This window comes from Phoenix dactylifera, chromosome 3 (assembly GCF_051530095.1).
Source record: "Phoenix dactylifera cultivar Ajwa chromosome 3, Ajwa_hap1_PhDact_Kaust_v1.1, whole genome shotgun sequence".
NCBI lineage: Eukaryota > Viridiplantae > Streptophyta > Magnoliopsida > Arecales > Arecaceae > Phoenix > Phoenix dactylifera.
This window is the reverse complement of record NC_143192.1, coordinates 32,056,069-32,068,581: the sequence shown is the minus strand read 5'-3', so window position 1 is coordinate 32,068,581 and position 12,513 is coordinate 32,056,069. Positions and strand designations below refer to the sequence as shown.

General features: G+C 38.2%; 1 protein-coding gene across 4 annotated transcripts in view; it reads right to left on the bottom strand.

Annotated features, from left to right (window-relative positions):
• The window catches only part of TPP2 (tripeptidyl peptidase ii), a 74,548-nt gene that overhangs the window by 52,076 nt on the left and 9,959 nt on the right, over positions 1-12,513 (bottom strand). For all 4 annotated transcript variants that reach the window (XM_039118787.3, XM_039118788.3, XM_088717982.2 and 1 more), the window contains exons 8-15: positions 10,991-11,141; positions 10,785-10,907; positions 9,753-9,836; positions 9,444-9,631; positions 7,120-7,294; positions 6,909-7,030; positions 6,697-6,776; positions 6,243-6,301 (exon numbers count right to left, since the gene is read on the bottom strand). In XM_039118787.3, the coding sequence (XP_038974715.3) occupies positions 6,243-6,301; positions 6,697-6,776; positions 6,909-7,030; positions 7,120-7,294; positions 9,444-9,631; positions 9,753-9,836; positions 10,785-10,907; positions 10,991-11,141 (982 nt within the window). The remainder of the gene's footprint in view (positions 1-6,242; positions 6,302-6,696; positions 6,777-6,908; positions 7,031-7,119; positions 7,295-9,443; positions 9,632-9,752; positions 9,837-10,784; positions 10,908-10,990; positions 11,142-12,513) is intronic.

The following is a 12,513-nucleotide window of genomic DNA, read 5'->3' as shown; positions in this document are numbered from 1 at the left end:
AACATACGATATTATGAAAATCATGATTTATTGCAGAATAATAGTTCCATGAATATTTTAATATTAATGATTTGTTTATGAACTATGAACTCCATATTAATAAAATTTGTATTTTGATAATTTTATGATTATTCTACTATTAAAAGTTTAATTATGGACTACAACTCTTTATAATATTTTAGCAATTTATTCCTGTATGATGAAAGACAATATGATTTAAAGAAAAATGACAAAAAAATTTGTTTAAGAAATGACTATCGACTTTCAGATATATATGTACGGTCCTCACCAGCGAGTTATAGTAGCTTGGCATACGGCCCTCACCAACGAATAATAGTAGCTTGGCATACGGCCCTCGCCAACGGATAATAGTAGCTTGGCATACAACCCTCGCCAGCGGATTATAGTAGCTTGGCATACAACCCTCGCCAGCGGATTATAGTAGCTTGGCATACGGCCCAGCCAGCAAGTTATAGTAGTTAGCATGATATTGATTACAACCCTATCACGGGTATAAGGTGACCATAGCATTTAGTCCAAGAGAAATATTATAAATTTTGATATGGCAAAATGACAAATAATTTATGACTTTATAAAATTAGCATGATTTATGATTTTGTTTATGCATTGAAACCATATTTATATAATTTGCATGATTAATTTATGATTATACTGCTATTATGAAATGTTCTTTTTTCTAATTGTAGTTATCTTCTCTAAATGATTTATTGATGCATGTAAAAACTTATGCTTGATCCAGTAAGATGGTGAAAAATTTACTTACTAAGTTGTGTCACTTATGTATCTATATTCTTATTTTTTTCTCTCCCCAGAAGAATAGAGTCAATAAGAATGAAGGATCGTCCAGGCTTAAAGTTCGCGCTAGCAAGCTTGACAATTTTGTAAAAAAAATTTAGTATTTTAAATTGACTATAAATTTTCTGAATATTGAAGATTATGGATTTGGTATTTATGTCTGGATTTAGACGCTCTGAACCAATATTGATTTTATTTAATGGATAATTGATTTTCTAAATAAAATATTTGGCTTCGTGTTATCGTGGGTTGTACCTCTCGATAGCATGGTTGTGTTATGTCCCAGATGTGGGGCGTGCTATTTTATTATGTGATAACCCATGCGGCCGTGTGTTTAATCCGACATCGGTTATTTGTTGGATAGATCTTGGGTACTTATATAGGATCAAGAAATCCAAATAATACCTTTTGGATAGCAATTTGTGTGAGGTCCTGGATTGTTACAAATGGTATCCGAGCGGACCTAGCCCATAACCTATATGGACTTGGGAACATTGCAGCATAGGAATATTTGAGCTGACCATGAGCTATCGTGGTATTTGTGATCGTATTTGAATAAATTTGGATCCTTAGCCTGGCGAGGACGCCAGAACTTAAAAGAAGTATGTGATGACTCGTGCGGGCATGTGTTTAGTCCCACATTGATTATTCGTTAGGTGGATCTTGAATACTTATATAGGATCAAGAAATCCAAATAATATCTTTCAGCTAGCCATTTTGAGTGTTTTATATTGACTGGCAATTTGGTTGATGACCTCCCTCTCCTTTCTGGCCAGTTCTCTAAGCTTGCTAGGTCGCATGAGATGGCAGCTACCTGTCTCAAAGATACCAGGCTAACTTTGAGAGGCTTCTTATTGTTGTTCTAAAGTGAGAAGAGACTAAACTTGTACTCAGATTGAAGAGATAGTAAACCTAAGAGCAACTTTCATTAAGATGACTCACTTGGCAAAACTTCATAGAGATGGACTAATGTCATTTTCCTTTCTTTAGCTTAAAACTTATTGATGGTCCTCTATTTTACCATAAGTAGGTATTAACATCTCTTCTTGCGTCAAAGCTTTCTTCTAGCAGCCATTTCACTAGTTTTTCAAAGGAAACTTGCTAATAAAGGCACCGGCAAGAAGATTGGTTATTCCTATTTGCCTGGAGTAACTAGAAAATGCTTAACAGCATATACTGATTATGGACTTATTTGAAACCACTTTCTTTCGGCTAGGAGAAAGATCCAAATTTGAACAATCGAGTCCAAGTGACAAGGGAATTGAGAGTTATAAAAAGCCTATGGACTTTTGAGTGGAGTTCATTGTGGTGTCATACAAAATTGAAATCGAAAAAAGGCTAGCCAAGGATTTGGGTCTCACCACATCCTCATAAGTCATGTCTCCAATGAAAGAATATACTTAAGATGCACCCTGCACCAGTTCCCTCATGAAGTGAGACATCTCAAGTTCCTAACCATCCTACTTGATAATGGTGTGGATAGAACAATTCACTAGCCGAGTCACCCAGAACTAACCGGGATGGCTAGGTCAGGATAGAAAAATTCACTAGCTGGGTCACCCAGAACTAACCGAGATGGCTAGGTCATGCTCATAATAAAAGAGAGCTTGAGGGCTCTCGTATGTCTCCTTGCCCTCTTTTGTCTCCATTGGTTTAGATATGGGAGAGAGGAAAAGAAAGAACGAGATGAAAGAGAGGGAGAGAAGAGAAAGGATGGAAGTAAAAGAGAGGAGGTCTGCCGATCCGGTCTCCTTTCCAATGTAACATCATGCATCCAATAAGGTCATCCACTCTCTCTTTTCTATTTTACTATTTACATGTCCAAAAATTATTAGCATAAAGGCAAATCATGCCCTAAAAATCTCATTTAGTGTCAAATTCAAATTGGTTGCTAGGTGGCAATCAACATACAACACAATATTATTTATTTGCCAAATATGTATTTTATTTTCAAAAAATACTTATTATTGAAATAAATTGATTATTAAAAATAATACAAAAATAATTTAGGGAAGGAAGAATTTGTAGCCTGTTTGCACTATTAGTGCACACATGATACTAAACAGTAGCTAGATCTAAATTAATTTCAGGCAAGTTCAAGAGTACCTGAACCTATGCCTAAAATTGATATAAATTAATAGTAACCCAGCCAAATAGACTTTATTCATAATAGGAAAAACATACATAGTATTACAAAAATCCTCCGAGCAAATCTAATTTTTGGAAGTTCTGTAATATTTCATTTAATTTTAAAAAAATATTTAAAAATAAAAATTAGATTAAATATTAAAAATGTGGAATAAGTATAGAGAATTCAAAGCTAATTGTCGGTTGTTACCAAGAATATCGATAATTGTCCGAATTAATCATATTAATTATATTAATTAAATAATTGATTAGAAGTGGAAAAGTTAAAATAAGATTAAATAATTTAAAGGCGTGAAAGTGGCAGATATGTGCCTTCTTACCTATTTAGTTTTGTAAAAAAAATCTTATCAAATTTAAAAATACAAGATAAATCAATTTAGATACAACTTATCATAGACTAACCAACTAAGCATTTGTTGAAATTGTAGGGAACATAGATCTTGTGTTCGGATGGAGCTCAACAAGAAGAAGCAAAAGGAACCCTTTATTGGATGGTATCATAGAAGAATGCAAGGTATGTCAAACTAGGCCAAACCGCTCGATTCACCCTGAATCAAATCGAACTAGTGGGGAACCGGGTCAGTTCGGCCCTATTTCAAAATTTCCTCCAACCGCCCCGAACTGTTTCGAACCGCCCTAAACCGAATGGTTCGGAGCAGAACCAAAGCGAACCGATTCACACATATTTGAACCAATTTGGGCCCCCACCTTTTTAAAAAGATTGAATCATGGCCTATTAAACCGGGGTGAACCACCCAATTCACCCCGTAGCGAACTGATAGCTACCAGCACGGGTCCCAGTACCGGTTCAAGTACTGGTTCGGCTGACCTTGGAAAGAGAGGAGCAATGACATGTAACTATAACGGAATAGGATACAAGATCTGTATGGGGATAAACTAATGCGATGGCTGGTTTGGGCTAACTAGGAGAAGCACCATCAATTTCCTGAGGCGCTTTCTTCATAAAATCAGTCGATACGTCTAATAGGTTCATGGCTCCAATTAGATTATAGATCGTAAGGGGGATTGCATTGAGGAGATCAGTGAGAAGATGTTTTCCAAGTTATTAAAAACAATGGCCTATACTCTACAGTATAAGAAGGCAACAGACTAGATGGAACCACATTTGCAATAGACTCCATGTGCAGAATACTGCAAAGACCTCATGCTGAAGGATATCTGTGACTTGCCATCAAGGGAAGTCAACTATGGAGAGTGGGCAAGCAGTATCCAAATATGTCTACAATCAAACCTGGAGGCTGGAGGTGCTAGCATTATGAGGTCACATGTACACAGGGAGCTGATGAGGCCCAGCGTGGCCTGGTTTGCTACTAATTATATAGCCTTGAATAGCCTCCTTGAGAAGATAGTCTAAGCCGATGTTTACTTCAAATGAATGGATGCATTCCAAGTAAAACAGGTAGCAAGAACAAAGTAGAATTGAGACAGTTATCTTGAGCTCACACTTCTATGATAGATACACTAAGGTGGTCAAGGCGATGGAAACTCTACACATGGTGCTAAGAACAATTGATAATGAAATGTACCCTTAAATGGGCAAATTTGTATACCAAGATGTCTGTGACCTAAGAGGAGATCATACAGCAATATGCCAAAAAAAAGCTCCACTACACTTGCAGAGTATTAAGGACAGATAAGACACTCAAATGGGCAGGGACTTTTACCTAACAGGTAAATTCTACTTGAATCTTAAGTTATTCTTAACCTTCACTTGTCTTTAGTTTAATAATGGTTGCTGCTATCTATTAATTTCATTCTTATATTCTCTCCGTAGCATACTAAACCCTAAGTACGTCAAATTGCCTTAGGTGAGCAGCTACTTCAGTCTATAAGAAGGGCGGTGCATAGGCTGAAAGCTAGGGACAAATGCACAAGCTATACGGTAATAGTGTGCTCGTGCATTATGTTAAGATTAGAGCATCATTAATGTTAATTGTGAAAATCAATATCTAAGATTTTGTTAGTTATCATTGTCAAACTAGTTTTATCATTCAAGTTTTCATGTCCAGTTGAGGACTTCAACTCTTATATAAACACGTTACTTGAATGCAGGGGGCAGGCTATCCCGCTTAAGGAGAAAAAGAAACCCATCAGGGCACTCATGTCCCCTGTTGTTCAAACATAGGAGAGAGGAAAATTGAGAAAAAGAGAGAGAGGAAGGACCGAGGGAGTGGATTGGAAAGATGTTAGAAAATAGAGGAAGAATTCAAACCCCATTGTCGACTCAAAAACCTCATTAAGGACCTTCAAACAAGTAAAATTCCATTAAAAGCGGCAAAGTAAGAATTAAGAAATGAAAAAAACTAAAAAAAAGGAAAAAGTGGCAAAGTGGCATCTAGGACTAGGATGTTGGCCTTTCCTACATATTGGCATAGAAGCACCCCAATCTCCCAGTACTATCCCAACCCAAGACCAAACTTGGAGCATTTATTTTCAGATGCCCAAAGGCAAATTAGTTTAGGAGATCAAGAAGTATGAGGTGTTAGGAGCTACGGATGTCGCCTCGCAAGAGAGATTTAAAGTAATTTTTGAGCATATCACCAATGAGTCCCATGAAAGTTATTTTTCTAGGCCAAAAGTAATGATACGATAAAACTTGCTACAAACTGTTGATTTAAGCAAAGGAACAACTCTAAATTAATTCAAACAGAAGGTCTTCCAATATAGACTGCATTCTAAACAAGTGGATCTGAAGCGACCCAAGTCATCTAGCTTTAAGAATTAACATAGATTCAGATAGATCTAAAAGAGAAAAAGTTGAAGGATCAGGTATCACTTTGCGTATTAGAGATGACATAAGAAGGCCACTTTTGACATGAGCTGATTGGTGCAACAAAGAAGTAGGGAAGTATCCATGTTGTCAAGTTACTTGTAATCAGAGATGAATTAAGGTGGGCTAAAGAAAATAGTTTTGAGGATTGGTGCCCCTTCCCCAGCGAGATAATTTCAAGTGTATGCGATATGGCTTGAAGATTTGAAGTTCATATTATAGGATGTTTGCAGATTACTGGCAAGTATTCAAGATCATTACATCTCTTATGTGCCTCATAAGCTAATTCACTTGCCAACTTGTTGGCAAGGCTGGACAAAGATAGGAAGCAACCAATGTCATGGCTAGGGCATTTCTTAGGGAGTTATGGAATTTAATTTACCAAAATCCTATTGTAAGGTTTTCTCATATCTAAGTATTTTTTCTGCATATAACTTTTTGCTGAACTACAAACAAAAACAATATAAAACAGAGAACATTGTCTCACCTCACTGGTTTGTTGACAAGCATTAGCCCCCCTTAGATAGATCCCACGCAATGTAGGAGCTGCAACCCATATAGGACGTGATAAGAAAAACAGTAATAGATTTTCTTGTTTGGATATAATAAATGGAAATATTAAAATTACAGTTGTATGTCCTTATTCAATGCTAGAGAAATATGGCATAAAGGACTAAAAAGACAGGATCTCTATTTGCCATAAACACAAAATTCTGAGTATAGTCCAATCCATTAAAGTGCAAGTTTTTGACTCTCTTATCTCAAACAATATCTATTTCATGTTCACAAGATAATAAATTTGTGGAACTGAATATGTAGCTTTTATTCTATGTTTTTAAAACAAAAATATAAAAAGAATAGATTCTATTACTATCATTCAGTATGACATTAAAAACTTCAAAAAAAAAAAGCTTGGTACAAGAAATAAGCAGAGAACTCACTTGATTTCCCAGCCTGATTAATTGTGATTCCATAGCAAACAGATGGGAAATTCCTCGACTTCTGAACATATTCGTGTGCCCTGACATGCAATCAATACAGCAGTGACTCTTAAGAATTACAGGAACTCTGGATAAATCATACTAGGTTCGAACTCACAGGCCACAGCCATGTACTGGAAGAAGGAACCAGGGACAGAGATAGCTAAACCAACCTATCAACTTGCAAAAGCCCCTGGCCCGTAGTTAGTTTGTCTTCAGGTGTATCACCTATACAGGTTGTTGTGTTCTCCAATGCCTTACGGACAGTGTATGGACTTACAGGAATTCCTTCAGCCTGTAAGATGAGATTAATGCACATACCTTTTTTTTAAACACTAATCACAGAACTAACTAGATCTCATTGCCAAAACAACTGAGACACACCTTCATAGCACTAATAAGTAGAGCAACTCCCCCACATGCAGAAGGAGATGCCATAGAAGTCCCATTCATAAGCATGCGTCGCTGCAGGGTCCATGTCGGTACAGGAGCCACTGCTCCACCAGGAGCACTTATACAGACACCAAGATCCCCATCAACCGTTGGGCCTCGGCTAGACCTGTAAAATTTCAAGTAGAAATTACAATGTTATTTATAGGTTAGAACAAGCAAAAGCCAAAAGAAAATAAGAAATAAGATAGCCAGTGCAGTTGTTTGCATGTCTTTGAGAAACCAAGAATAGAAGATTCCATAAAAAAATCTCTAAACAACATTGATAGGTAATTAGATTTACTTATCTTACTTAGCCTACATGTTTCGACCAACTTTTCAACATGCATTTTAAGAACATAATAAATCTGATTGATCAATACAGCAGAATAATACCGCTACTGAACTAAAAAGTGATAATTGCAGAACGAATAGTTTCAGTTGTGCACTTGAATGTGACAGAAGATTTAAAGTGCAAAATTGCAGAATAAGCCCTTCAATTCAAGGTTTGGCATAACAATGCATACTGCCCTATACTGGGCACACCATACCATACAAGTACCGAACTAATACTTGGGACAAGAAGCGCATACCAAGGTTCACAAATGGACAAACTATATTTTCAAGACAAATATTAAGGAAATAGGTTTTGAGAAGTAAACATTTCAACTTTATTTTCTGAAGGATCAATCTAAACAGAAAAACAGTGCATGTAAATAGAACAGAATCAACAAATTGACAAACTATCGTTTGCAAACAATGATGCATATGGCAGTTGGCGCAATTGAAAATATTCATTCTGCAGTTTTTGCTTTTTTAGTTCAGGAGTGGTGTATTCTGCTGTATTATTCAATCAGATCTATTATGTTCCTAAAATGCATGATGGAAAGTTGGTTGAAGGATGTAGGTCAAGTAAGAACATAAAAAATCTGATTGATCAATACAGCAGAATAACAGCACTACTGAACTAAAAAGCAAAAATTGCAGAATGAATATATTCGATTGCACACTTGAAAGTGACAGAAGATTTAAAGTGAAAATTGCAGAATAAGCTGTTTGATCCAAGGTTTGCCGTACCAATGGATATTGCCCTATACCAGCCATATCATACCATACTGGTAGTGAGCTAATACTTGGTACAAGAAGCACATACCAAGGTCCACCAATGGGACAAACTATATTTTCAATATACATATTAAGGAAATAGGTTATGAGAAGTATTACAATTCAATATAAATTTTCTGAAGGATCAACCCAAAGAGAAAACCATAGTCGGCGGAAATGTCCCAAACCAGGCGGTTCGGGGCATACCGAGCCGTATCGACGGCAGACCGGGACGGTTCCGGCAACGGAAACAAAATCCATCGACGGAGGGAGAGAAGAAGAAGGAAAGAGAGGAAAAGAAAAGCAAGCAGGGGAGGAAGGGAGAGGAAGAGGAAGGAAGAGAGAGTGAGATGGAGGCCGGCCGGCGGAGGCCAGCGAGCCGCACGGAGGAGGCGGAGGAGGGCTCCACGGCCCTTTTGCCGACTTCACTTAAAAGTTGCGAAATAAAAAAAGGGGTCGGACCCCTATTTCGAACGAAACAGGGGACCTTGCCACGAAGCCCTCCTCTGCCTCCTCAGCAAGGACCGTCATCCTCCACCGGCCCTCCGACGACCTCGTTCTCTCTCCCTCCCTCTCTCCCCCTTCTCTTTCTCTCTCTTTTCCTCTCTTATGTTTACCCTCTCCCCTATCTCCTTTACTGTGCTGGTACGGTGGCGTACCGACCCATGCCACCGGACAACCGGTTCGGACCCCAGTTCCGGCACAGCAAACCTTGTAGAAAACAATGCATGTAAATTAAAAAGAATCAACAAATGGATGAACTATAATTTACAAACAATGATAAATATGGAAGTTGGTGCCATGTAACATGCACTTATAAATAAAATTTAATGCAGCTTGACTTTATTAGATGAATATCCTAAAGTGAAAATTTTGGAATATGAGTTCCAACAAATTTCAAATGAAGGTACGATAAAAAGAAATGGTAAAAGTAAATATACCCATAAAACTTGATAGCAATGAATAACTGTCAAATATGTAAAATCTAGAAATAGTATAAGTGTATAACCATGATAAATTCCGAAGTGAGATTCACAGATATAATGAATGACATTTTTCTAATGGCAACAAAAAACATTGTCAACTTGAGTTAACCATGTATATTCCATCCCCTCAGATACAATGAATGACATTTTTCTAATAGCAACAAAAAACATTGTCAAACTTGAGTTTACCATGTATATTCCATCCCATCAGACGGAGCCTCAACCACACAATGAGCTCCGGCAGCCATGGCAGGGGAGACATAGGCACCAACACCTATTATGCTTGAAGTAGTACCACCAGGTGCGCCCACAGTACTTAATGCTGGTCCATTGTTTCCAGCACTGCTAATAAAAATCAGACGGTGCTTGCCTACAACCTGTTGTTACAATTGATCATATAAGCAGAACAGCTTTCACAAAATTTAAAACATAAAAGACTAAAAAACTTGTGAAAAATCATCAACAAAGTAAAGGTTGCATATTAGGAAAGAAAAATACCTCATTAACAAGGTCAACAAAACATCCATAATCAGGCAGCAATGTAGGCTCGCCATAACTCATGTTGATTAGATCACATTTGTGCTGCAAGTATCAAATAAGATAGTTTCCACAAAAGATAAGATTTTAACAAGCACATAATAACATAGAAACATTTGAAAGGAACTAATTATAGTGGTTGTAAGTAGCACTCATCAAAATTGTATATCATCCCAATCAATTTATTGCAAAAAAAGAAAGAAACTAAGATAGATTCTCTGGAATGAATGTGATCCAAGAGGCAAACACAAAGAATGGCAAAAAAATGTGGTATTTTAGCAATTTGTCCAGAAACAAAAACATAAAAACAGCAACATCATCAAATAGGCCCTAAATTATCAGAAAACAATTGTAGTAGTTTGCTGATTTCAAAGTCCAAATCCTGTCATAACAGAATTTGAAGTCCTGTCAGCATGCAAATGTTGCCGGCTGCTTCCTGTATTCAGCTTTTACACAGATCTCTGTCGGTGAATCTTTCCTTTTAGCTTCCCCATCTTGGAGGTTTGCTTCCTATAAAAGCACCACAGCTGAAGTATATCTCCCATCTGATGGAGATCAATCTCAGTCAACATCAGAACAATGCCTGATATAAAGACCAGAGTTATCATTGTATGTACAAGATCTGCCTAGTGCCCCTGTTATTATGGCATGCATAAAAAGTTTACTACATGATGGAGTGAATTATGGTCCACATGAGCAAATGCTTATCAATAGACAGTGGCCACTACTGCAGAAACCACTCCTTTGGGGGGAAAAAAACTGGCGTACCAATTAAACATTTCTGTAACTATAATGATACCCTACTCTGCCAGGACCAACAAAAGGTTTTATTTTGGTGATAAGGGGTTCTACTAGAAAGAAAAGAGGGGGTTCCAGATCATCTATTGAACAATTCATTATCAGAAAAAATAGTTAATTAATTTTCATAGTAACACAAACAATCCTCATTGTAACTGCAAAAGTTAAAGTGAACACTTCAAAGATTTCAGTTACCTCCACTGCAGCTATTAATGCTCTTATCAAACCTGTTCCTGTTTCCATTGAGCCTAAGCGTGTATCTCCTATCTTACAAGAAATCAACTGGGCTCCAGGTGCAACTCCATTTAGCAACGGTTCCTGTATGACAATCCTATATTTAGAAAATTACATGTAATATTGCATTAAAAAAGGTAAAGAAATAACCACATTGTCTGTAATACCTCAGGATGGAAAGCAGCTGCAATACCGGCAACATGGGTACCATGTGGTGAGCAATCTGTTACTATACTTACAAGATTTCCTTCATTATAAACATTAGCAACAAAAGAGCAAGCATCCAATTTGCTAAATATGCCAAATTTTCGCTCAATCCTGCACATTAATTTCCAAACAAATGGCAACTCCTATCAGATGAACCTAATATGTTGACAAAGCCAAATTTTTCATCAATAATTTGAGAATAATTTGCAGCAAGAGAAAGGAACTTCAAAATAGATCGCATAGAAGAATATATCACAAGATGGTTCTCAATACATCAAATTATATATTTTAGATATTGAAGGAAAATTTTTGTTTCTTGGTATTTTATGAAAAACATCATTGGGTATTGGTATAATTTGTGCAACACTGGTAAAGGTTTTATAAATTTTGGTTATCTTTACCTTTATAAAACTCTTTCTTTTGCTTTCGTGGTTTTGATGTTTTGTCCAAACTCCAGAACCAAAATCAAAATAATGAATAGTTGAAAGTGTGTCCTTACTCCTTAGTGTTTGAAAAGGCAAAATCATGGTATGCCAAACCGGCCCGTACCGGCCGATACAAACCGGTCCGGCCAGCTACTGGTACGCCGGAGCCGTGGAAACCGGTACAGGCCGGTTCCATGCCGGAGACGAAGAAGATGAAGAGAAAAAGAAAGAGCGCGGGGAAGAGAGGGAGGGAGACCACCTTCGGCCGCCATCGGAGAGCCACGGAGGGGCGTCGGAGGCCGGTGGGGGCGGCGAAGCCCGGCGGGGGACGGGGGAACCCGCGGGGGTGCTGCGGAGGCCGAGGTCGCGGTCGCGTCCACTGTTTCGAAAGAAATAAGGGACGCGGCCACGGTTTTTAATTTAGGGATTTTAAGTGAAGTCGGCAAATCGGTTTCTTTCGAAACAGTGGATGGCCTCGGCTTCCGCCGCGCCCCCGCGGGTTCCCCCGCCCCCCACCGGCCTCCGACGCTCCTCCACGGCTCTCCGATGGCGGCCGAAGGTAGTCTTCCTCCCTCTCTTCCCCGCGATTTCTCTGGTTCTCTTCTTCTTTCCCGGCTCCGGCGAGGAAGAGCTTTCCGGTTCGTACCGTCCGGTTTCGGTACGAACCGGAACCGTACCGGTCCGGTAGGCAACCGGTACGCCTACCGGATCCGGTACGGCGGATCTTGGGCAAAATAGTTTTCTAACAACCCTGCACACATAACTCATGCTTATACAAGTATTTATAACTAGAAAGTGTCTTTTAGGGTTCGAAAAGGAACAATAGTTTTCCAACAAGTGCACCTGTAACTAGAAACACAAACACACAAATGCATACATATTTGTGAACATATGTATACATGTGTATGCGAATGTAACCCTTGAAAGGACCAATTTTGTGGAAGCAGTAAGTGTCGTCAACAGGTTCACTATATTGGTACCAGCAACCATATGGGTACCTTACCAGTACAATTGGTACATTAAGGTATGCACCCTGTACCAATACAGTATTTTCTCAT